The sequence below is a fragment of the Camponotus floridanus genome, unplaced genomic scaffold (assembly GCF_003227725.1).
Source record: "Camponotus floridanus strain SB8 unplaced genomic scaffold, Cflo_v7.5 scaffold70, whole genome shotgun sequence".
Taxonomy (NCBI): Eukaryota; Metazoa; Arthropoda; class Insecta; order Hymenoptera; family Formicidae; genus Camponotus; species Camponotus floridanus.
In genome coordinates this window covers 125,248-152,211 of record NW_020229839.1, presented here as the reverse complement: position 1 = coordinate 152,211, position 26,964 = coordinate 125,248, and the positions used below count along the sequence as shown (strand labels likewise).

Here is a 26,964-nt window from a genome sequence, read left to right as displayed (position 1 = left end):
ACATTGTTTCGTGGACAGTTTTATCTTTTCTGTTTTTCATACGATCTTTTTTTCCTTTTGCATCTCTTTCTCCATCTCGTTCCGTCTCTCTATTACTACGCTGCACTAATATTATAAAATTGTCGCGACTTTATTACAGTACAACGGTGCATTTTTATTTTCCTTTTCTTCCTCTCTGTTGGCCTCAATCTATATGCTTTCATATTTTCGCATTTCTTCTTATTCCACCGTCTTGATTTATCTTTATGCTACATCGCGTTCAAACGTTACAAAATTGTGTAATTTTATTGCCAACCGTATCTTTCGCACTTTATTAACTTTCCTGCTTTTCTGATCGTTTCTTTTACACGGCATTTTTCTTACGCGACATCTCCATTATCTGCTGTATTACTGTAATATCTAATTATTATGCAATCTTATTATATACCTTTCCTTTGACTCTTTATCTTGCTCTTGAACGTTTCCTTTTCGCTAATAATTTACAAGTTTTTTTATTTAAGTCACCCTCAATCTGACTTTTCGTTTTCTGAGATTTCATATACTCTAGTATTATTATATTATACATTGCAGAATTTTTTCCACGAGTATTAAGCCGATTATTGCATCAACCATTCGTTGAGGGACACGGTTGTCCATTTTTACGTTGGCCTTTAGGTAAAGACCGGCAAGAGGCGAGAGCAGCCAACAACGGCAAAATACCCGCGCAATTTGAATTATTAAACGGCAAAGGCGGAAGAAGAGAATAGCAATAATCTCGAAGAGGCAAAGGGAAAAAAGGGGTGATCGCTTCGGCCGGCTCGAAAGCCTTGTCCGCGCCATTCTTTCCTATATTTCTGAAAGTGCGAGCGGAATAAAGAGAGAAAAAGAAAAACGCGTCCTCCGCGAATTAATATTCATTACGTCGCGTAGCGCCAAAGCGCTCTCGTCCTGTACAAATATGAAACGACGTACTTGCGCTAATTAAAATACCTGGCTGCTTTCTTGGGCGGAGAGAGGCGAGCGACCGACCGCCCTCTCATCCTTTCGCTCATCTTTTCGCGAATATACCCGGAAGAAGAGACGGTTCCCGTGCGAAATTAATGGCGCAACGGGTGGTGTTTGCATCATCGACGCCTTTGAGGCATTTTAATATCAGCGAAATCAAATTTAAACAGGGCGACCTGAGAAAAATATGTTTTGCCACTATATTCAACAATCGGATTTAACAAAATTTTAATGATTTTATATCTTATTTTGTTTGCATACATATTTTAATTGCAAGAATGATATATTTTTTTAATTGCTTTGTAAATAAATAGTTGATTAATAGATATCTGATATAGATATATAATTTATAAATTTTAAATATCTAGAAGAAATTTTGAAAAATTCTAGCAAAAAATAAGGAACCGATTGGATTGTAAAATTGGAAAAGTACAGTCATTAATTAATGCAATCAACATGAGTGAATCTTGTTGATTTGGCAGATTTACTTATTTTGAATTTTTAATTCTAAATGAAAATTAAGTAATTTTAATATTTCGTAATTGAAAAATATATAAGTATTGTTTATTAGATCTGCCTTCTCTTCCTTTCATTTCCTTCAATTGAAAGTTACTATGTAAATGTGCGAATTTCAAGGTCTAGAGAGAGTAAAAAAATGAAGGAGAACGTAAAAGCAAAAGTGAATCGAATTAAAGATTATAAAAAATTTATGTGGTGATGAAATTCTAAAACGATAGAAATAATATATATTTTCACATTTATAGCGTCCAAGTTTATAAAGTTTCAGATTATGAAACATAGATTTTATTTTGATGTGCGCAGTCTTGTTGAAAATTGTACATATATTGTATGCACTTCTCTTTATTATCACTATATAAAGAAAATTCTCATATCTATCGTGTTAAAATTTGAAGTTGATTATATCAGGATCGATGAGATTCAATCCTTGGCAGAATTAAAAAAAAATGGTTCGATTGATGGAACTGTCTCTCAGTGAGAGATCTCTTGGCGATTCTTTCGCGTTTCGCGTTTCGTGAAACGACAGGCGGACGTCCCCACGGGGTCTCGGCAAAACAACCAAGGCGCCGACTACGAAATGCCAGGCAGGATAACGCGGCGTCGACGAGCGTCGGCGGACAACGACGGCTCGCTCTGGCCTGCCTGCCTGCTGCCTGCCTTGCTTGCCTCCCCGTCGTCGTCGTCGTCGCCGTTGTCGTCCGGGAGCTATTATACGCTCGAGTTTAATTAAACTCTGCGAGATGTCAAAGGACTTGGCCATGCCCGGCAAGACGGACAATGCGGACGCAGATTATTACATCCCTCGTCGACCTATGATGGTCCAGCACCCGCGTCTGCTGGACCACCAAGGAAACTGTGTGTATGAATATAATTTCGCTCGTGGTTATGCACATATACACATATACATATATATGTATGTATATATACGCGTATTCTGTCATGGCCAGGAATATTTTGCACCTCTCTGCTTACGTTGATGCAAGTATATTTTAGTGCGTGCACAACACACGACATACGTGCATAACAATAATATAGAGTGTATGTAAGCTGTCAAAATTTACAAATAATTTAAATAGATTAATTTAATAATTCCTTGGATAAAAAATAATTCCTCTAAATATTTTTGTAGATTTCTAAACATTTCTATTTTGTTGTTCAACTGGTGCAGGTATTTTTTTATTTAATAACGGTTGTTTATTACGTGATGTGAAGATATCATATTTAACTGTTAAATATACTATATTAAACGCGTTTTATTTAGATGCTTTTTAATTTTGTAACGTATCCACAAACAATTCTTTAGAATTTTCTGCTTTTAATTATTTTAACTATATTTGATTTGAGAGGATTATAATATATAATTATAATTTTAATTATATATTTACAACAAAAAAATTACACATGTTAAAAAGCAAAAACTGCTGAAAAGTACTTATGAAAATTAGTTCACAACACTTTTAAACGGCTGTCTTTTTTTTAATCTATTGTCAGAGAATTGGAAAAATTGATAAAATTACAAAGTATTATAATTATATATAGAAAATTATCAAATTTGTCGATTTGTATATTCCATGAATATTTTTATCACTCGAAAGGGTATCCTGTCGAGCGGAAAAAATTGAGGAACATTGTATTATTCTGTAGCCATGTGTATCTGCGCGCGGCGAATCCGGTAGAGAAAGTTTGATCTTTCGGCGATTCGTCTTACTCGTCGTCGTCTCGTCCGAACGGAGTCTCCTTGCGGAGGAGAGTTCGCAGTGTCGTGTCAATGCCCATAATTTCACGCTTCGACGGCCGCTCGGTATCGGATTATTGGATCGGATATCGAGGAGGAAGGAAGAAGAGAGAAGAGCTCGGCAATCGGTGTCGCCGGCTACGGCGGCGAAAGAAGCGGAGTGGATGTTCTTAGGAAGAGGAAGAAGCTCCCTCGAGGGACCGCGCCGGTCGCTTCGGGAAGCATGAAAGGACGTTGAAATTGCGCTTCCGTATCTCGTTAACGCGCTCCCGGACTCGCTACGCGAAATTATCCACCTGAAGCTTTTTATTTCGTAATCGACACCGATTCCAAACGTTAGACAGCCATTTCTTCCTTTATCGAGACATTCCATATCAAAAGATCTTTTTTTCCCGAATCATCCTATTTGTAAAATTCGTTTTTAGTCATTGACAATGAAAGTGGTACTTTGAAATCATTTTTAACATCATGTTTGTTGAACATTGAATTTGCATAAATGTAAACTTACAAGTGCGATTTCATATCGTTTAATGTGCGTAATGAAATGACTGCATGATGCAATGTTACTTTCATTATATTCTGGGATTTTTTAGTTAATAAAATTCTACGAACATTTCCTATATCAAATTACGAATGAAATATTCGATATGTGTAATATCAAATAATCGTACGCGCGTGATCAATATATTGAATAAGCATCCGAAAGTTCTTTTTTTTTTAATTTCGCCATTCTCGATTTCAAAATTTAATAATTTGAAAATAAATAAATAAATGCACACACACACATACATTTTCGTAATATACAATATTTGATCTACTTTCTGTCTGTTTTAGATAGTCTTATTCAACTAATTCTCTCTTTCTCTCTATCTGCAAATGGACTTTAAATACAATTTTAATCTCTGCTAAAAATAACTAGAAAAAGTATCAAAAAAATGCGATGCGGTTTTCAATGAAATTTTCGCTGAGAAATAATCAGAGCACGACTTTTGACGTACTCCGTGAATCTCGAAATTCATTGAGACTGTTGAATCGCCGCGGTGACCAAAGGTTCCAGAATTGCCGGGGAAAGCGTCGGAGACGCTTGAGACACCCTCCTTCCACCGGTCAATAACTGGACACTACCACCTCCTTCTCTTCTCCTCTTCCTCTTCCACGCACTATACTCTCAACAGCGCGGTTTGCGCGCACTCACACCATCTCCCACGATCCTTCTACTATACCTTCTTGAGCACTTATACCGATTTATGAAGGATTCTATCGCACCACGAAAATTGCATCAACTGTTTGAAATACTCATAAATGTTTAAAAATGTTTGCTCGAATGGTTTTTTCGAAACGTTTTTTTCTCTTTCAGAAGTTGTTGATTTAAAAGTGAAAAGTTCTTTCTTTAAATTTAACATTATTCACTTCTATCAAACATTTATTTATCTCAAATCAAATTCTGAAAAAAAAAAAAAAATTAAAGATGGATTTATTATCATGTATCTATTGTTAAAAATACTTTTTTTCCTTAATGTTGTATTGGAAATATCATAAATCGAGTATACTTTAAAAATTTTCTCTTATCAAAATTTATAATATTTATAATTTATAATATTTATAATATTTGTTTTATCTGCGAATGTTAATGAAAATCTGGAAAATCATTTTTTCAATTATAAAAATTTTGTTATTTATATTAAGTCAGGAACATAGTATTATTATAAAAATTTCTCGTTTCTACGAACAATTAGTTTCAATATCTTACTTTAAAGGATCAAGGTGAAGAAGCACTTGACTACGTTAGGGATATTATTACTCCCCCTTTAATCTCCTCGTTACTCGCGGTGATGCACTCCATACACAACAGTAAGCCTTACCTAATCTCTCCAGGAGCTTTTAGCAAACTATCTAAATATGTTCCCAGAATACAGCTTTGTCTAAAGTATTCTCAGATAGATGCACGGATGTCCCATACAAAGAGATACGGGGCAGATAAGAAAAAGCGTATCAAAGACGAAAAAAAGTTGCGTCAAAGAACTTTGAGAAAACTAGAAGAAAATCATATCAGTAGCTCGTGAAACGAGAACAATCGATATCGCTTTATGTCACAAAGAAATAAGAAATATTGCACGAATAGGTGTAGGTCATTTATCTTTTTGCCCTCTACACATCATGGAATTATATCGGTTATTCTTCCTTTGTGGATATGGAGAAAATATTGTGATAAAAATTACAATATAATTTTTATAATTATGACTCATAATAACTTACAGGATAATAAATCACAATGTTAATGCTCAATAATATTATAATTGTAATTATTCAAATATTTTAATGCACGAAACAAATAGATAATTGTTAAATTTACAATTTTTATAGTAATATATATCCTATTATTGTTATATTTCAGTTGTATATAAAATGTAAAAAATAATGTGTATTTTCCTGTAATTTTTACTGTAAAATTTTTTCCATACAGTATAGATATAATATTATAAGACTGATTTTGCTACATTAATTTTTCATTTCGATGTTTTATAAAGTATACAAATTTTATCCGAATGAAATATGTGTATATGTATGTATATGGAAGAGAGTGAGATTATTTTCATAAAAAAGGATAACATTTCAATTCCAAATTTTAAAAATTGCATACCATGTACTACATAGAAATTTTTTTTTTACGTACTAAATACATCATGCAAATAGTGTTTTGCTATATCACCATATGAAATTTTAAAACGGTGTCCAAAAAAAATTGGAAATAATTCATGGAAAATTGAATTTTTAAAAGCTTTTCTAAAGCTCCTTGGTATCGAAACGAAATAAATGATTTTGTTTTTAAAGTCTACTAGCAATTCTTAAAGAATGCATAATAATTCAGCAGGCATTTGCCGCAATTGTAAAGACAAATTTTTTATATCTCTTCATTATAAAATATTGTGATTACTCTCGCGTATGAAACGTCATCATAAACGAAATGCAGATTAACGAGCTATACTACTGTACGATACGATTGCGACGAACTGATCTACGATCGGGGTGTCCACCACGATTTCTCGGTTGCGATGACGCCCCGGACTCGATGACCCATAAACCAGGATACGATGGCGCACGTACGGCTCGGCCTCATAAGGCGCGTAGGAGCGCGAAAGTACGTGATCGCGAGATCACGTGCCATCCCGGTAACGGACGGGGATAGCGCTCTACGTGTTATTAGCGATCAGATAAATGCCGAGGCGTACTGTTGTATCCTCGCACGTTCCTGCCTCATGGTCCGCACATAAGGGATATATCTCCTGTATTTCATATTAGATTCGCACGCGAGAAATAATCCGCATATATATATATGATGCACGTCAAGAGATTGCGAGATAGTATCGCTCTGTACAAGAAGAAAATAATTTCTAATCAGATCGCTTTCATAAAACACATTTATGTCCTGAAGTAAAAAGCAATAGTAATATCTACAAAAAGTTGTGAAAAAAATTTCAGTGGAAAAAAAATACGGAAAAAGATCTCCAAATTATTTTGACAAGTGCAGGATATTCTGTATGCTGTTACGCAAGATTACAGGTATTTGTTCAACTGATAAATTTAGCACGAATGTCTTCGTGATTCATATCGAAGAAGGAGATTGATCAGATTTGCCACGCGGATCATTTAAGCGGTCGTGGATAAAGACTAGGTGGGTAGGTCCGTCGATTTATCTGTTTAAATATACGACCCGGAGCGATGCAGGCTCGCCAGCTCGGATTCACAACAAGCATGCTACCTGTTCTCGTTCATTCTTTGCTTCGTTCGTCTCGATTTACCTGGCAGCTATCGACGCGAAGCCGGCTAAAAGATATTTAAATACGTAATCTGGGGGAAGGGCATAATAACGCGTCAGTATCATTGATTTGTTTCCGTTGCATTCAATTTCGTTCCCGACAATCTGTTCCATTATTTTTACAAACTGTCACTTCCGATACGTAATAATAAAGCAGATTTGTAAACAAATCGTACAATTTGTCAAAAAAATTCCCTCCATAAATTTGGCAATATTTCGATATCACGATATTAAAAGCATCGTATAACTTTAAATCTCACTAATTTAAATCAGTATGAAATATACTCTATATTCCTCGATTGTCCCCTCTTAGTTGATAAATATTTATGATGTTGATTTATATAAAGACATAATTCGCAATCGAGAAACCAATTTATTTCTTCCTCCATTATTCATCGATTCGTTCACATCCGACGTTCTCGATTAGCGTAAACGTAGCGATATATCGCGGGAGAGGAGAGGTCGCGACGATATCGAACGAATCCCGTCCCGGTGGGGGAAATTCGATAGATCGGAAAATCTATTCAAAAGCTCTCTCTTGTGTGTAGTCGCTCGCAGAGCGGCGTATCTCGGCGCGATCGTGTAATATTACTTGGTAAACGCCAGCGGGCGGACGGACGCGCGGGAAACTGGCAGAGGAACAAGCGGGCGAACGGACGGGAAGAAGAGGAGAGGATGGGAAGAGGAGGGAAAAGGGACGAGAAAATTTGCAAGAAACTATATTTACGGAGTTCGTTCCGGAACATTGACCCGCGGGAGAGAAGTTACACCGCTGGAAGCCGCTGGTGCTCCGGAGGTGTTCGGAGGGAGACCGCAGCAGCAATTTTTCTTTTCTGATGTATAAGCAAGAACCTAAAACGCTCCTCTAAACGTGTCCTCGCTACTTGTTTCATAGCTCGTCGACGACGACGATGGTACGGAGCTGAGCCTTTTATTTCTGCTGGTTTATTGGATGCCGTGAACGTAAGGACGAAGGATCTAGTCTTCCGTGGGAAGGGACGGTGCGGTTTCTTTCCGCTTGGACGAAGGAACGGACGATGAAAAGAGAGAGAAGCTCCTTTCCACCTCGGCAAAACGGCCACAAAGAATATCGAGCCCCTTCCTCCTTCCCCTCGCCTATCCGATATGCCGCAGCTTCGACACAGGAAGTCCACTTTGACATTGTTCGTAGACTATCGACTGCGCTCGCAAAAAGTTGTCGCGTTCACCGCGACAAGCGAGGCTCGAGAGATTTTCGAAAAAGACCAGATTGGTACATGCGGTGGGTGATCATCACGGTGATTTCGTAATGTCTCACTCTTTTGTGAAGTGCGATAGCTTTATGAGACGAAACAAGTGGAATTTACAGCGACTGGAATTCCCCCGGGCGCTTTTTCAGATGTTCCCATCAAGGACAATTAACAGGTCTTCGTTAAATTTCTATAAAACGCCCCGAACGTGCTTTATCGGCCAGATTATATCAGATCTGATTTCTCTCTTTTTCGAGGATTGTTACGTTTAAATTGACGTTTCGTGCAGTTGCACGCATGTTAGCTTTGTTATTTCTTTCAACTTGTAATATATAGAATATGATTTTTCTGAAACTCCATGAATTTCACTAGCTATATATATATATATATATATATATATATATATATATATAAATTCATTTTTAAATAATGTATCATGTACATCTTCTCTAATACAATATATGCTTTAATTCGTAAACAAATTTCTTATTCATTTTATAATTTCGATATTATTATTGGCGTTTTTGTTAATGAAAGATCAGCTGTTATATCGATTTATTCTTTCTCCTCGTGCATCCGGAAATATGACTCTTCATGATCTCGTAAAATCTTCAAATTGTTTTCATTATATTTATTATCAATAATGATAGCGCGCTGCGCGTGATAAAATTTCTATGATTGATCAATTGGATTTCCTACTTCTCGTATCGTTTCTCGCCGGTGAAATCTCGGCGTGGGCGTCGGCGTCTAAGATGAAAGGAAGAGAGAAAGAACCAGGAAAAAGAAACGAGCGAGAGAGGGAAGGAGATGAGTGAGGTGGGAAAGGTGCGGAAGGAAGAGAGAGAGAGAGAGAGAGCATTGAAGGAGGTAAATTGCCCTGAGATATTTAATCCCGCGGAAAGGCCGAGGGATCTCTCCTTTATTGGCTCGGCGAGTGAGCAACGACGGGCGAGATAAGTCTCCCCATCGGATCGATGGCCAATCGCGTTAAGCGATTTTCGCGCCTCGTTATCCTTTGTTTCCATCCGGCGGACGATCGGCTGCATCTCGTCGACGGCGACGCTCCTTCGTCTTTCGTGACGTCGAAAGATCGATCTTATATCGCGCGCCTTCCTCTCCTCTTTCTCTCTCTCTACCTCTCTTTCTTTCCTTCATCGTCTATACGAAGAATCGCTGACTTTCGCATTCCTCAATGCTAGGGGAAAATTACCCCTGAGGGGTAAACTGCGTTCCGAAGAGAGAAAGAGCGACTTATCCACTCGACTTTCCGATAGTCGACGACGAGATAGCGCGCGAAAGCGATTTCCAATTGAGATACACCCTCGCGCAACTTTGTACTCTGGGAATCACTCGTTTCATCTCGGGATATCACGAATTAATTGATTTAAGAGATAAAGAAAACTTTTCGAAACAGCAGCTAGGAATATGTATATGTGTATGTGTGCATTTACATGTAAAAAAGCTACACTATCGTTAAAGATGACAATAGAGAACTCTATTAACGGATATATAATATTTAACAATTTAATATTAATTAAGCCTAATTAAATATATTAATACAACAATATTAATTAAACCTTCTTTTAAATCTAAGACATTTAAAATCCAAGATATATAATTTAATATCTATTGAAATTTAATTCTATTCAGAAGCGTCTAATCTTCAAAATATCGGACATATAATCGTCTTACTGTTAAAAATTGTTAAAGTAAAAATTAAAGAGAAAAATTAGAATATCAATTCTATATCTTGATTTAAATTTTCCAAGATATTTTATTATAAATAGATGTTGTATAAAAATATAATAATTCAATTTCAGTTTATAAAATACGGTGGATGCCGCACGCTACGACTATTAAAATTCCTGTGTAGTGAGAATGAAATGAAAATAGCAGCGATACGGCGCCGCATCGACATCATTGTCGTTATCATCGTCGTCGTCGTCATCATCGTCGTCGCTGTTGCTGTTTTCATCCACCAGCACCGTCGACACGGAGAAGTCTGAATTAAACTCCATTTTCATAGAGCGCGCGTACCACGATTGAATTGCCACCCGCTTGGCTTTTCGCGCCAAGTGCTTTCGGAAATTAAGCGACATTGTGCCCTAACGAATGGGATTCATGCGAATGCGGCCTACGTTCTCCTGCCGAACAGTCTGGAAAATTCGCTCACCAGGACTTAAGAATGAAAGGAAAGTGGCAGTATACGCGCAGGTTGCACCCCGCAAATGCGGAGGGACTCGAGTCAATTTCAGGGTTCGTTTGCAGTCTTTTTTTTTCGAGAATAATAAAGGTCGCGACGTAAATTATCCATCTTCCTGTGGAATTGCCAGAAAATTAATTCGATTTCAATTTTTTTAATTGAGGAAAATTCTCAATTTATTTGTCTGCATGAATTTGCCTACTTCTCAATTTACTTGTCTGCATGAATTTGCCTAAATTCTCAATTTATTTGTCTGCATGAATTTGCCTACTTCTCAATTTATTTGTCTGCATGAAAAATAGAGAAAGAATCACTCTTTTTTATTTTTATTTAAAAGAATTATTTTAAAAAATGTTTTATTTATACAAGCGTAAACAAGTCTATTTAATTATGAAATATCTTGAGAGATGCTATTTCTGTATTTCTCCCCTTCTTCAAAAGGCTCTCAACTATCGCGCCTAAATGAATGTATAAATAATTCATAATGCTTTTGTAAGATGTATAAAATTTAAAATTCACTTTTGCATGTACAAATTGCGTTCATTTGTTATTCATCATTCATTTCTTTTCTCAAAAATTTAAACACATTATTAGACAAAAGTCCTATTCCATTTATTACCTAACCATTTATTAAAAATATCATATCCCGATTCACCTCATTATTTCTTGCAAAAATATACGAAGATATATAACGACGAATTCAGCGAGAAAGAAAAAGAGAGACAGGGAGAAAATTAATACAAAAGACGTGCAAAAAGAAGGACAAAGTAGGAGTTCGCGTTGGGGCCGAAGGGGCGAATATTCTCCTTCTCGAAGACGAGACGTTATTGCCCCGGTGGTGAGTTCATGGCGGTTAATGGTTTACGGTGGTGGCCACACGGCGGTACCGCCGGTCTCGTACCAAGCAATATCTGGTCAGTCACGTAGACTGACCTCAACACCGGAGCAATAACGACGCCTCGTGTCTGGACGTTTCTCCGCCGCCGTCGTCCCGTACGTACGATAGGAGGAGAGGGAAAGGGGAGAGAAAACGAGCGGAGAAGGTTGCTTCCTGGTGGCGGTCGCACGGTGAACAGCGTTTTTTCCTCAGACTTTTCTCCAGGTGGTCTTGGGTGCACTTTGTACGAACGCGAACAAACAATCAAATCCGCGGCTTAATCGTCAAGCGAGATTGAAATTGTCAAAGGCGAATATATTAAAATCGATGGATCGTTAAAATTAAGTATTCATAAAATTGTTCGAATCGTAAGCTAATTTAAAAAAAATAAAGACAAAGAAATTTCTTTGCAATTCTGTTAATTCTTTATGCTTTCATGTTGATACTTTTTATATTAATTGTTTAAATTATATTTAGAACTAATTAAAATTACTTAAGTTAATTACTTAAATTAATTTAAAAAACAATTACGATTAAATTAACTTTTACATTAATTTCGTAAAATAAAGCTATGAGGAATTTCGCGCTTTTCAAGTTTAAATTATTTTTTAAACGTTACAAGCGTGTTCAAGCTTAGTCTATTTACTGAAATATATTTTTGTCAGATTTCGTGGTTTCATCGTGTGTATGCGCATAGGGTATTTATAAAATCTCAAATTCGTAATTAAAAAAAAGTCCTTATAAAATAAAGATAGAAGAACGATAGACAAGGAAATTGCAGGACTCACCGTACATCTTCCCTTCGTCGGAAAGGATGATTTTGCGTCGACCGCATGGCGGATATATGGTAAGAGCTTCCTGGAAGCTCTGTTCGATATCCGGCGACCACACACCCTCCGCGTCCGCTGCCGACAGGTCCTTCTCGTCCTGGAAAATACGATCATCTAATTTAGAACAATCTAAGATGAAAGAGCCGACTATGTCTGCAATTACAACACGTCACTTGTGATCGTGTATTTTTCATCTTTAATAAAGTTTTAATGGCTACAAAAAAAGATGTAACATACTACACAAAATTAATTGGCTAATTTTACGTAGCATGTAATAAATATAATAAGAGATTAATATCGCCTAACGCTCGTGACAAAACATGCTACGTGCTAAATTACAATATACTATTTTTATTTGGACAGTTGATTAATAACCTTGAATGATTAATTAATCCTTCACGCGCTCTCGTTATAAAGGTAAACTCTAGAGTTAATGTATAGTATTTATGCATAGTGTTTAAATTATGTATTTTCTATGCATTTTTTTCGTAAATAATCGAGCCAATAAGTAATTATTATTGCAATTATTATTATCAAATATCTTTTTCTATGAATATAAATGCAATTAAATTCGAACGCTTGCCAATTTCCGATCGAAGCATTCTCTCAATATTTCGAGGCTACCAATTCCATCGCGTGGACACTCGTCACGTTCTTCGCGATCGCATTTCGTTTTGCGGAAGGGTGTCTTCGCCGCGATGTATTTTGGCGATCTGGGCACGTTCGACACGAGAAAAGTTCATTTATCTGCGATTCCGCTGTTGACCGCGCGAACGATTTATCCACCGGGTCAATCGCGAGCGTGGCTGGACCTCGAAGACCTTCCTCCCTTCGAAACAAAAGGACCTTCAGGAGCCACGTCCGGAACGTATCCTCTCTTTCTCGCCGAATCGAGCGTCTCGCGTTCCATTTCCGTTTTTCTTTCGTATGTCCGTCTCATCGAGCTTCGTGGCACGGTATTCTACAGGATGTCTTCTATTTCGATCCGGTAAAGGGGAGGTTTTTTGCGCGAATGTACGATACACGGGAACAACATCTAGTAGTCCACGGTAATCGTTGGAACCGGAATTTCAACGAATCGGAAACCTCCGTGCCGCACGAAGAGCCGAGAAACGGACGATTATCCCGGGCGTTTAGATACCGAGAAGTGTGGAAAGGGTGCGAGGAAACACAAGCTTGTCCGTTCCGAGAACCCTAGTCACGTTCGCTATGTTCGATATAATATCGTCGAGCACGCAATCCAGAACGCGAGACTCTCCAGATGGTACGAAAAAAATTCTCGATTTGATCTCGTCCGCTTTGAAGATCGAGGGCTAAGAGTAGATCACCGATAAACGTTATCGCGAAGTGATGTTCCGTTCATTTGAATCGTTTAAATTAATGATAACAGAGTTTACCAAAAGTGTTATACAAAAGAAAGAATATTATTTATATCCTTGTAAAAATAAATAAAAAATAAATAATAAAATAAATAATAAAATTTAAATAAATAATAAATTTATAATAAATAATAATTTATAGTAATAAATTTAAATAAATAATATATAATAGATAACACAGTAGAGATGTGATGGATAATAAATGAGTAAACTATTTAAATGCCTTTTGGCATCGCGCCGAAGAAATTAAATGTAGAAGAAAGCAAGGAGACAAAGTTGTAAACGCGACGTCTAGCTTTCAAGTTATTTCGTACTTTTAAAGCAGTATGCATGTGGTAAAATTAATACATTCCTAAGTAATTTTCTGAATTTTCGTGATACTATTCGATTTTATTATAATAGAATAAATAAATTGTACAAATAAATTAAAAATAATGGATAAAGCGATTTAATTGAGATAGCAAAGCTTAGAGAGAGATGTTGGAATTTGTTTTTTGCACAATTAATCTCTCACTAAAGGCTTTCTTTGATCTCGGATAATTTTTTTAGCATGAAAGCCTATGCAAACATTGAATATATTAATATATTATATTATAAAATATATTTTCGGAATAAAATATATCGAATAAAATATATTATCGTAATATATTAGTTTATTTATTAATTATTATAAATTATATTATTCAATTTTCAATTTCTTCATATGTGTAATATATATTAGGTTTCTTATAAAATTTACATGATGATTTTAACATCGCAATTCTTTATCAAATTATGAAATAATTTTTTTTCTGCCAAAATCAAAAGTATCTTCTAATTAGAGAATTATCTAATATTATAAATGATTAATTATATTCTGCAAGCATAAATGAATAATAAGATTGTATTTTTTAATTGATTTAAGATTAATTAAATCTTGAAAAAATTATATTTTAATTATATTTTAATTATATTTAATTATATTTTAATAGAAAAATATTTAAAATTTTAAAAAGCAATAATATGATAAAAAATATCAATTTCATTGATGAAAACATGTCTCAAAATTTAAAAAAATTATTATATAGGATGCATCGTTTTAATGTATCATCCTCCGCTTCAAAAAGAAAATTATTTTTGACAAATGTTTTACAACTCTTTTAGAAAAAAAATAATTTTTTAAAACATAATTTTTATATCATATGCATCATATGATCTTTAAAAAACTGGAATTTTATCTGATAAGAAACAATTAAAATAATTGAAATGATGCAGTAAGTGATCTTCTTACGTATAGATTTCTTCTTTACAATAACACAAATATCAAAACAATCCGATCAGTATAAAAAATACAATTATTATAATGATAGATATGCCAAATTACAATGACCTCGTGTTACGATGAAAGATGAATGACCGTTTAAAAACGGGGTCAAACAAAGTGACGTTACCAAGTCCTCGACATCCGGCCAGGTGTTCAAAAGTGGATACTCGCGTGTCCAGTAGCACTCACTCGTCTGCAGCATCCGCGGTCAATAAGCCTCTAACGACTTTGTTAAAGACGCGGCTATTTAATCGTACGTTTCTTTCGCGCGTGAGAGATGAATCTTTCGCCGATTGGCGAGAAGCCCGTGAGGCCAGCTAGGTTTTGCGAGGCTGGATGATTAACGCGAATACTAACGTGGCCGTTCGCGAGCGAGCGGAGTTTGATAAGAAACACCGGATGCCAAGACCAATCGAGGATGGTTATGCCACTGTAGACGAGTGGATGCGTGCTCGAACGTCGAAAACAGAAAGGATTTAATAACCGATCGACCATTTGTTTGACACGCATTTCGTTCGAGATGCAGAACGCGATTTTGTTCGCTTATAGCGCGAAATGAGATTGAAGACATAGTCGGAATTAAACCAAACAATTTGTTAAAATATTTCAAAAAAACTTGCGAATGATTTTTAAAAAAATTGTTATATAAATTACATTTGAAAAACTCTTTACGAGATCAAAAAGTATATAAAATAAATTAATAAATCTTCTATGCTAATATTTGATAAAAAAAAATCTCAATTTTTACTACTCCAAAAAATTACATCTATACTTTGCAGAGATTTTTGTTTACAATTTCGCGTAAATGATAAATACCCTTTGATAACTATTTTATATTCACTTCAAATAAACTACGACAGTTTAAAGGACTAAGAAATGTTCATGACAGATGTAAACACGAGCCGGAAGAACAAGCTCGCTCCTGCGAATTCCGGTCGCGATTAATTAAAATAATTCATTAAAATTAAAAACAAACACTATTACCTTCGTATTTGACGTAATCATTCTTAATTAAGATAGTTGACTTACATCGCTAATTTCGCCAACGTCGAGGTTCTTCGTATCCGAGCCGGAGCCGTTGGCGTCGGGCGGCGGCCCGGAACTCGCGGGGGTCCACGGCGCGGAAATGGTGTCGGCTGCAGCCACCGCACTGCCTGCAAACAAACGAGGAACAACTTTGGTTTATTAACTTTTCTCAGAAAAATCCTAGTCTCAAGCTGTGCCCGCGCACGCGAGATGAAATTGCGAAAATGACCTGAATTTATCTCGCGCAGCGGAAAGTAATAACCATAAATTAACTCCCCATGAAAGTCATAAATGTTACCAGTCTTATTCTCTCTCATGTATCGAAAGATACAGATAACAAATATATATAAAATGATAATAAAAATTACCGAAATAAATAGCGGTATGTGCAATGGAAGAGAGCAATCTGATGATTTTGTCAGATTCATATTTCTTCCCCTAATATAACAATGATAATGATAATAATCTCTTAAGGGAGGCAATAATAATGATTTGAATATTAATTGCGATGTTAATATAGGGAAAAGTAAATAAATAAAATTTCTCAATCGCTCGCAATTTTATCAGCGAAACCATTATGGTACTTCCGGGTCACCCCGCCTATAAATTTCCAATTTCACATTCGTTATTGTTTCTAACAATGTACGCATTGCGGAATAACGAATTAATTCTGCTGGTCATCGCGCGGCGAGGTAGTTTTCGACAGAGCGGAATATTATCCTATCGGATTAGTTACGGGAAAGGGAACAGAAAGAGGGGGAGCCGGGGGGTTATACACACAGGGGGTTCGGGGTGGGAGCGATGACAGAAAAAAATCAGCGCGTAAAAAATCGCGACCCCAGAGGATGGGGTGGTGAAGGCAGGGGGTAGAGGATAGAGACGGCACCTCGTCGTCGTCGCTTTTCTACGCTCGTCGGAGCAACAAGTGTTCGCTGATATCGCGTATCAGTACCACGATGGCAGGTGGGGATAGCTCGTAGGCGGTACACTCCGCCTACCGGGGGTGGAGTGCGTGTGTTAAACCCCCGGAAGAGACCCCTATCCCCGACGGGGTTGCCGGTGGCGGTACGAATCCCGATCCGTAGCAACAACCACTCCGGAAAGCCGAGTGTTCTCCCTACCTCCCCCTTTCCCCCGTCCCCGTTCGATCCCTTTCTCTCCCTCTACATCATCCCCCTCCTCCCCATCCCCCTGTGGCATTCATCGCGATGACGAAATTCATCGGGGAATCATTCGCGGAGGCTGCCTGCGCATGTGCCGACCATATCCCAGTTCTCGGAGAGAAACAAGACGAATAATTGTTAATTATACGCGGATTTTCGATGTTCCACTTCACGCGTTTGCAAGGAAATATGTCACGTTGTATTATTATTACATGTCTATATTCGATATAATATTTTTCTCTTAATATTTACTTTACAATTAATCTATTATTTTCGTATTTAAAAAATGCATTACTCTCTAGAATAAATTTCTTGGTATTACTTTAATATATCCATGGAAGTGCATGCAGCAAATATTTCAAAATACTCATCGCGTTTTATCCGATCGACTAGAAAATTGTTCGAAATGTATAAAAAGTGTATAAAAAGTCCATGTGTGACATGCCGTATAAAAAAGGTGTCAATCCTCGGTACGTACATTTCTCGCGAAAATGCACGGGCGATCATCGCGGTCAACGGGGAAATATGCGAGTGCAATATGCAGTCTACAAAATGAGCGGTGGCTTAATAGAGACGCGAGACGCACGTGTACGAGTTACGTATGTATGCGCGCGCCGATATGTGTGCGTTACACGTGTGCACGTGCACGAGTCCGTGCCGGAACGGACAGAAAACATAGATCACAGAGGATGACGTATGGTTGCATTCGGCATGCTCGTAGACGAGGGAGAAAGAGGAGAGAGAGAGTGAGAAAGAGAGAGTGGGGGAGAGGGGGAGGTTACCCACCAAGGGATGGAAATGTTCGGATGAAGGATAGGGTATGACCGGGCACACGGTCGTGATAGGGTGCAGGAACTTTGAGAGGGAGGCGCCTCTCTCTCTCTCTCTCTTTCTCTTTTGCTTGCTCTCTCTCTCTCTCTCGCTCTCTCGTCGGCGAAACCTCGGAATGTCCTGGTGGCTACTACTACGATCGCGGTAGAGATCGCGAACGTGCCACGTCCTTCTCTGTTATCCGTTCCGCTAGGATATTACGGTGCTAGATTCTCCCGGTCCGGTCCGGCTTGTTGAGTAATGATCGAGTCGCGACAAATTTTCGGCTCGCGAAGAGGGACGGTGGCGAGCGCGCGCGCGCGTCGCTCGAATAGGCCGGATTCAGTAAATTGCTTAGCTTTCTACTCGGACCGGTATACTTAAAGTGATATTTAATGAATCATATTACGCACGCAAAGCGACATCAATCTTTTTGCATTTGCATCTTTAGGATTCTTTTCAAAAATTCATACGTCACATTTTTATAAGCGTCTGAGATTTTCTATTTGAAAATATTTTAATTTAAAAGATCAAAAAGAAATTTACTTTTCATCTTTTTTATCAGGAAAAAAATATTAGCAATGCAGCCGAATAATAAAATTTTTTAAAAGACCACAAAGAAATTTACTTTTCATCTTTTTTTATCGGGAAGAAAATATTAGCGATGCAGCTGAATAATAAAATTTATTAAGAATAGAAAAAAAGACGTTGCGTCTTAAATAAAACTTCTCAATTCAACACTTAATATTGTGTGCTTTGTTGTTATACTTTACACTAATTCAACTGTGTTTAGACTATTAAATTACTGAATCTCGTCGAGATTCTACTGAAATGAGAATTATAGGTAACGTAGAACATTTGTAGTAGAGGTTGCAACAATGCGACGAATGAAGAAACTAGAGAGAGAGAGAGAGAAAGATGAACGTTTTGGAATGTCGCGAATATTCGCGAGAATGAGATCGCTACGTCCATCTTTCAACACATTCTTGCGAGTTTAATTCCGCGATATATCGCGTGTGCAGTGAACCTTACGGTTGTCAAAAACTTCTAAGTTTTTTGCTAAACGCATTATTTCATAACTCTATCTGCGACTATTCACATACGTGTTATATTTTCAACAAGCAAAGTAATAGAATTATCGATAATTTTTTTTAAATTTTTCACAAAACATATTGATAGAAAAATGCGAAAGCAAAATCTAAATTACTCGTGAATTTTATCTCATCTTTATGCTTCAATCGAAGAATACTATAGCACGAAAATTTCGCGAAATTAATAAAAAACGATTATTCCTTCAAACTTCGAATAGACTTTTCGACGCGAATTCATCATCGGGAAAATGTCGTTTGCTTTATCCTCGAACCATACGTAGTATACACAGGTACATGTATCAGTTGCACTCTGCGAGGATGATAGTAAATGCCATATATGGGGTGGTAGTGGCACTGGCTAAGTTGTAAATTTGGCGTATAACCATTCGGGGGTGGCCCTGGTCGAGTAGGCCAGGTCTGTTCTCTCTATCTCTACTCATCTATTTATCTCCCTCCCTATTTCTCTCTCTCTCTTTCTCTCCCTCTCGCTTCCTCGTTCCGCTTTTCGGAGGTAGTCGGCGAGGGGGCGAGCGGCAGGCGGAACAGGGGGGAGGAGGGGGACGGTGAGACAGGAGACGGGGGTCGCGTAGAAGCATTCATAGCAGGGACCAGAGGGTGGCTTCGGTGGAATGCGTCCCGTTTAATATCGCGGAACATTATATATCGCCTCTCTTGTCCCTACGTTGGCCGTGCGGAGAGCGGTATAACGTGTGCAAACACACCTCCGCAGATGCATATATGTACGGCAATCTAGCCACGATGACGACAATGTGTCCGATAACGCACTCGGGAGGTCTCCGGGAGACCTTTTCATAACGCCGGCGAATCTTTTGCGAAGCGTTACATACATAGTTATTTATCGGCGATCGCGTGAAAATGGAAAAGTCCGATTTAGTTTGCCGGTTATTCCACATCTGGCTTTATCATCTTCTCCTGTCGAGTATACTCTGCGGTATACTGAAAGAAGCGGCAGCATTGATCTTATCAAGGAGATCCGAAAGAGTTAATTGTAGTAATAGTTTATAATTTTAAAAGTAATATTAAAATAGAAAATAGTTTCTTCTCAGAAACCATAAAAGAGACTTTCAGAAATTATTCCATGTTAATTGAAATATTAATCTTTTTATTTGTGCTCTTATAGCTTTAAACATTTTTAATTTAAATTTTATTTTTTTCTATATTTTTTTGTATACTTGTACAAAAATGATCGATATCTCCATTTTTTCTTGCTAAGGAAGAAAAGATCAGTTGAAGGAGTACAAGTTATGTTGCGCGAATATTTTTCAACGTAGCAAATATTGCCAAATGATAAAAAAGATTGTAATATTGTTATAATACTGTGTCGTGAGGATACGACATTACGTTGGATAATGGCGATAAAAACGTAATCATAATTTTTATATCACCGTGACGAGGCTTTTTCCTCTCTCACGTAAATTTCCGGGAAAAATTAATTATCATCTCGATGCCGGTCGCGAATAATCGTGCCGCAAAATTTATTAAGAGACGACGCGCTCGCGCCGTGCTCCGCCTTTTATGCGAGCCATTAAGAATTCTAATCGGTTCTGGCACGAGCCACGTTTCGATATTATCGGACAATTATACGTGCGCAAAGCCATGGGGACAAAGTAAAAAGTTGGTGAAAGAGCGTGCGTGATATAGACTTTATATAAATCGACCGCGACGAATCAGGCTTAATCGTTCAGTGCCCGTTATACGGTTTAGATAAAATATCACGTTAAAAGCAACGTTAAAGGCGCAAGCTGCTGAAACGACGATTGCGCAGAAATTATTGAGCCGTGTTAATGCACTCGTGATTTTAACGCGGAGCGATATAGCAGATCAAGTAACGAATAAAACAAAATTATATTTACGTTGATTCAATTAAATACCAATAAAATTTCGTTTAGAAAAACGTGTGCTACATAATCACCAGCAAGTACATTTCTAGATTATAACTATGATAATTATTCATATTTAAATTCAATATTAAAGTTTATATTTATACCAATATACAATATATTTCTTCTTGTATGTTTCTACATTTATATCTATATATATTTTTTATTTTTCCTATTTTATTTTTCCCCTTTCCATATCAATTTATACCTATATATATATTTTTTTTTTATATTTCCTATTTTATTTTTCTCCTTTTCATATCAATTTACTGGTTAATGAAAATTCCAACTATTAATTTTGTCGATAATGAAATAATAAGTGTTCTCGCGTCAAGCGGTACAATTTCTTTGACGTTCGTGCCAATCGAGCGATGAAAAACTTGCCTCGCAGCCACAGGTGCGTCTATTCGATACGCGGACGATTTGTGATTAATCGTCGTTTGGTTCAATGAAAAACAGCGAGCTCGATTCCCCTCATATCGTGTTCCCGTATTCATTCGTTCTACGAGAGCGCAGAGCATCGAAAACGCGGGATGAATCATCTCTCTTGTATTTGAAGCTAGAGCGATTGAAAAGAAAAGCAGACGCAAGCAACGAGAACGACGTTGCGGGGAGGACGAGGTAAAAGTAGGGAAAAATAATAAACGCACTTGAAGCTTTTCGCAAGAGCGCGTGGGTTAGCGAGAGGGGTATACCTGGAGGAGGAGGAGAGATCGTGCGGAAAATATTGGCAGATCCCCGGAACGCGCCCCGGGAGAGAAAAACGAAACAATGCGATTCCGTCCAACTACGGTGCGTTCACCTCTTTAATTCTTGGCAAGCGGAAAAAGAAACAAAAAAAAAATACGATAACCCGCGTGCGCAGCACGGGAAACAGTTCGATGCATCCGGCAAAGAATAGATCCGCGCGGAAACGAGGTAACGCGATGGAAATCGCAACAAACGGAAGCCACTTTCGCGACCTCTTCAATTAGCAATTTTGCCGAGTCCCGTTCTCGACGAGAGAGAAAGAGAGAGGTCTCGATAATGTTTTTCCGCGATCAATATAATATAAATCAATATAAATATCTTGCCTTCGCGCGCATTCGTCGCATCGTTAAGGACCACCATGGTTTGTCTATTATGTGCGGAAAAGGATTATGGTGTGGGAATCGAAATGACTCGGCTCCCTCAAGAGTGAGATTCACGCTGCACGAAGGCGATTAGCGAAAACTGCCGCGGTAATTATCGGGTATTTCCGAGACCAGTTCGTTAGGATCCCGGGATAAATTGGAACGAGACAATTTTCCATCGAAGAATGGAGTCCCGCGGGAGAGAAAATTCGCGAAAAATAACGCGGCATCCAACATCTCCGCGATCGATTCGAAGATGTTAAGCGGCGAATATTAAACACCATCATTTCGCGACTAATTTCGCCAAGATATTTTAATTTCGATAACCATCGAACAGCATTTTTGCATTTTACGAGCCGCATATCCCACCCACAATTACGAGCGAAATAATTTGTAAAGCTTAGGCGAGAAAATTATGCCACCGTCTCATTAAAGCAAACCGGGGGAATATGTACATAAATCGGATGATTCGGGGATCGTGTTTGGGCTGTAACGCTCGTCGTATTGTCGCGCGCAATTAGAGGGATTAATTTACATATTGCAGGATTAACCGTTCGACCATGAATTATTCAGGGCTATGCTAATGTGTGTCGGCTCCGAATTGAAGTCAATAATTGAATGCTCCTCGAGAATAAGAACAGGGCGCGCGAGCCGTCGCCGGGAACCTCGAGAGAAGAATCATTAACCGCATTATATTTGTAGAAAATGAGAGCGCGCGCAGCTAAAGGGAAAATTACTAACCGCGCGAAACTTGCGGGGGGTCGCGTAATATAATGCGCGCTATTTACTTTCGAGACCGCCTTGGCTCGTAAATTGGAAAATTTATATAAAGTATTGCGATTACGATGTAATATCTTCCAGTCGAATTTGAATTTATAATGAAAATATGTTGAGACAATAATAATATAATTTTTGAATTGCAAGTGACTAAATATCTAGAGAGTTTCTAGAAATCCAATTAGAGAGAGAAATGTACTATAAATAAATAGTAAAATTTTGTTTTTATATACTAGAATTTAATTTCAAATTTAATTACAAAAATGTTCGAAGAAATTCAATCTTTATAAAAATATGATAAAGAAAGACATCTCTTTTTCATTAAAGTATATAAAAACGGAAAATATATATAAACTGTATAAATATAGAGTACGTGTGTATAGATAGAACTTGAAAATAAATTTATGTACTATATATTTGTTAGAAGCTAATGATACGTATGTACATAATGAAGAGTTATTTTCGAACGCGTTGGGAATAATCGCGCGATGCAATTTCGCTTCTTCGCGTTTTGAGATACATTAAAGTCGGTATCGAAATAACTGTTCTTGCGAAATAATCGGCATAGAGTTGGCTCAAATTAGAACGGGCGACGGGATTAATATCGAATCCTCGTGGTTCGCATAATTCCATCAGCTTGCTTTACCGCGCGTGTGCGTGCGTCGCGGTAAGGGTTAATACGGTTTTAATGACGAATAATGCAATCTTCCGTCAAAAACCGCAGCGACATTGCCGGCGTAATAAGCTCTCGAGACAAGAAGACGCGAACTAGACGAACACTGAGATTGTATGCATGTGTGTCGGGCAAACATGACGGTAAACTTAAGCGAGCGAGGAACTTAAGAGCGTGACTGAGGAAGAAGTAGAGAAATCGTCGAGAGGATAATGTCAAGAAAATATGAGAATGACGACGAAGAGGAAAAGATAAAGAGATGGAATTGTCGAAAAACTTCGAAATACAAAGCTGAAGTGTCGGTGGAAATTAATTCTTCGCTGACATTTTTATCATGATTTTATAATTATCGATTTTTTTATATTAATTTTATAAAACAAATAAATTACATTGGAAATCTCATCGTGAAAATTATTGAAATTTATAATAAATGTTACATAAATATTGTATTTGATGGCTACATTATATTATTGAAATTATAGAAATTTCTGGTTAAATAAAAAAAAAAACGTATATAATATTAGATTTATTTTTTAGCTGCAAGATTTGCAACATCCTATCGATAATTTCGCAATTCGTCACCATCGAGATAATTAACTCGACTCGTCTTTCTCTAATCACTTCCTTCAGCCTTCGTCCTTACAATTCGCCGCTGTCAAGACGAACAGCTGATTCTCCTCGGTCCCGTGGGAGAAACATTATCCACGGTGTTGATTTACAGTTTTCGATACAGCGAGCAACAACGAGGAGAAACCCGAGGATAACACGACTATAGAGCAAGAACAAAAGCGAGGGAGTGGTTCTCCCTTTCTTTTTCCTTCTCCCTCCGAGATGCTTTAGAGCACCAAAACTCTCCTTGTTTTCAGAAGCTAGTTCGACGAACGCATAGAAGCCGTCGATCGAGCGTGTAGCGTTTCTTCGCTCTTCGCGTTCGTCGAGAAGACAGCTGCCGTTGAGGCCAACAACCGGTTTCCGCTGCCTCCCCTTCCCCCCTCCTCGCTCTTTCCCCTCTAAGATCTTCTATCCCATCCCGACTTTACGTCATTCAGGTTCTCGTGTCGTTGCACGATCGAAAAAAGGGAGAAACGATCATCAAGGCACGACAAAGCGACTGCCGGCGGCACCTCTCGTCGATTCGGATCACGATCCACGGTGGCGGATCATCGTCCGGTAGGATCCTTGTTTGGTTTCGCGCGATGACGAGATCTAGAGATCGCGTTACTTTGACGCAGTCCGACACAAATCCGACATAGTCGCGAGTAATTTTTTTTTAATTTCTTCGCGAAAGACGTGAAAGTAAATCAAATCCTTTACAATCGATAATATATATTTATATGATATAGAATATATACTTCAACAATTTCTGCCTCGAAATGTATCAAACTTAAGTGAAATATATTGATTATTTATTTTCACGAGAAAAATAATATGTATAAACAGACAACCGGAATAATAATGTTTAAAGATTTCCTTTGACTTGAATTACCCATTGCAGATTTTGAAAGCGAGCTATAACGGTATTTTGATTTCATTAGCATATTTTAAAAGACGCCGGGAAACAAATGCGAATATCACGCGAAGCGATGCGACGAAGAGAGAATTTCCTCTTATTAAGAAGTTCATTATTTTATAACGACTCTCGAGTAACGATGTGTCCGTCGAAGGGACGGTAAAGAGAGGAGCGAATCGACGGAGAATCAGTCGCGACGAAAGAGAAAGAGGGACTTGAATATTTATCAGTCAATATCGGCCTTATACGTCGAGAAAAAGGCAGAATACTGCGCGTTGCATGTACCGTTAATCGATTTGCATAAGATCGCCGTTTCGTGGCTGCGTCTCTCGAATAAGAACGCGAGCAAGCGGATGGCAGAAGAAGAGGCGCGCAGTCTGGCGATATAAAAGTCGATACGCGGCATAATTCGCGTAATTACGCGGGTGCATATTACGCGATACAGTCGCAAAGAAAACAGGAAACGCGTCGGCACCGCTGCCCAGAAATAGTAAGCGGCAAAAGAGAGGAATTAAAAGCCAACGTAAACAGCTCGGATAATCAGCTTTATCGCGTTCGTTTTTGTTTTTAACAGAATCAGATCCGTATAATTTTATTAAGCATTAATTTTAATTTGTTGAGATTTCGTTGGAGAAATGAACTTTTTTGTCTTTTAGTTTTTATCATTATGACAGATATACATTTCATGTTTCTATAACAGAGATAGATCGATTCCGATTTCAGTGAACTGATATCTTGATGATAATGTACGCGTATAATTTCTGTTGTCTATCAACATCCACCGATAAAACTATTATCGCTTTTAATCTTGGACTTTTATCCGATTTTTTTATTTTTATCAAATATTTTATATTAATTATATTATATTAATTTATTATATTATATTTTTATGAAATATATTATATTAATTATATATTCTATTATATTAATTATATTATATTAAAATTTTAAATGAGTCATTTTCTCTACTTTCAAAAAAAAAAACTGGAGAGTGAGCGGCAAAATTGGGTTGCGCGAATTAAAGCGATACGCAAGCGCGGTCGCTATTTACGCTACGATTATTACCGTAATTTCTTATATAAGGTTTCTGCTGGTCACGCCAACGAATAGTTAACTCCGGATAGGTAGGTTACTTCTCGAGACGCGGTAAGAATCTATAAGATTCGCGCTTCAATGAACGTGAACGCTGATTTTCTGCAACAGTTGACCTGAAAATGAGCGAACTCATTTTCTTTTTGTTACAAGAATGTAAAATGTGCATGTAATATTACAGAAAAGTAAGAATATGTCCCAAATCTTAGAATCTTGAACATTTAAATATGATTATAAAGACTTGATGAAAGTATTAAAGATGATAAGAGAGTGCTTCAGATTCTATAAAAGCACAAATATCTTAATAATTAATTAAAATTGTATAAAGTGAAGTCTGTTTCTTATTAAATAAAATTGAGAAAATTTTTAATATACAATTTTACCCAATAATAATATTGTATATTTTAATTGTGTATGTATTTTATATATTTTGTATATTTTAATATTCATTTCATACATACATACATATTTTAAGCCGCGATTTTAATCGTGGCTTAAACTTTCAAGACCTCTATTAAACTCAACGAATGCTATCATATATTAGCATAACATCTGCTTGTTATACCTCATGTTCCTACACATTTGTTTCAAGGAAGTTGATTCAAATCGGAAACCCTACAACAATGTATGTATACTACGTACGTTGGATGCGTGGATGTTTTAGGTAACGTAGCTAGTAGGATGCCGCAGTCGCATCTCAGGAGGATCATTTAACCGAGATAATTGCCAAACATTGTTCACCTTGTTAGCCGTTGTAGCTCGGTTGGCAAACTTGAGCGAGTTAATAAGCAACACACCCGAGTGACAGCGACGACTATAGCGACAGCAATGACTATAGAGGCGACGATAGGTGTCAAGGCAGAGGCCTGAGCGTCGAACCGTGTATAAATTAGCGTCTTCAATTTGTAATCGATCGCCTTGACTCTTGACTGC

At 37.4% G+C, this 26,964-nt stretch overlaps 1 protein-coding gene across 11 annotated transcripts in view; it reads right to left on the bottom strand.

The window, feature by feature from the left end:
• Positions 1-26,964, bottom strand: part of LOC105257292 (protein scalloped) — a 154,393-nt gene that overhangs the window by 23,394 nt on the left and 104,035 nt on the right. For all 11 annotated transcript variants that reach the window (XM_025413826.1, XM_011267822.3, XM_025413829.1 and 8 more), the window contains 2 exons: positions 15,906-16,030; positions 12,153-12,291 (listed from right to left, as the gene is read on the bottom strand). In XM_025413826.1, coding sequence (XP_025269611.1) covers positions 12,153-12,291; positions 15,906-16,030 — 264 coding nt within the window. The remainder of the gene's footprint in view (positions 1-12,152; positions 12,292-15,905; positions 16,031-26,964) is intronic.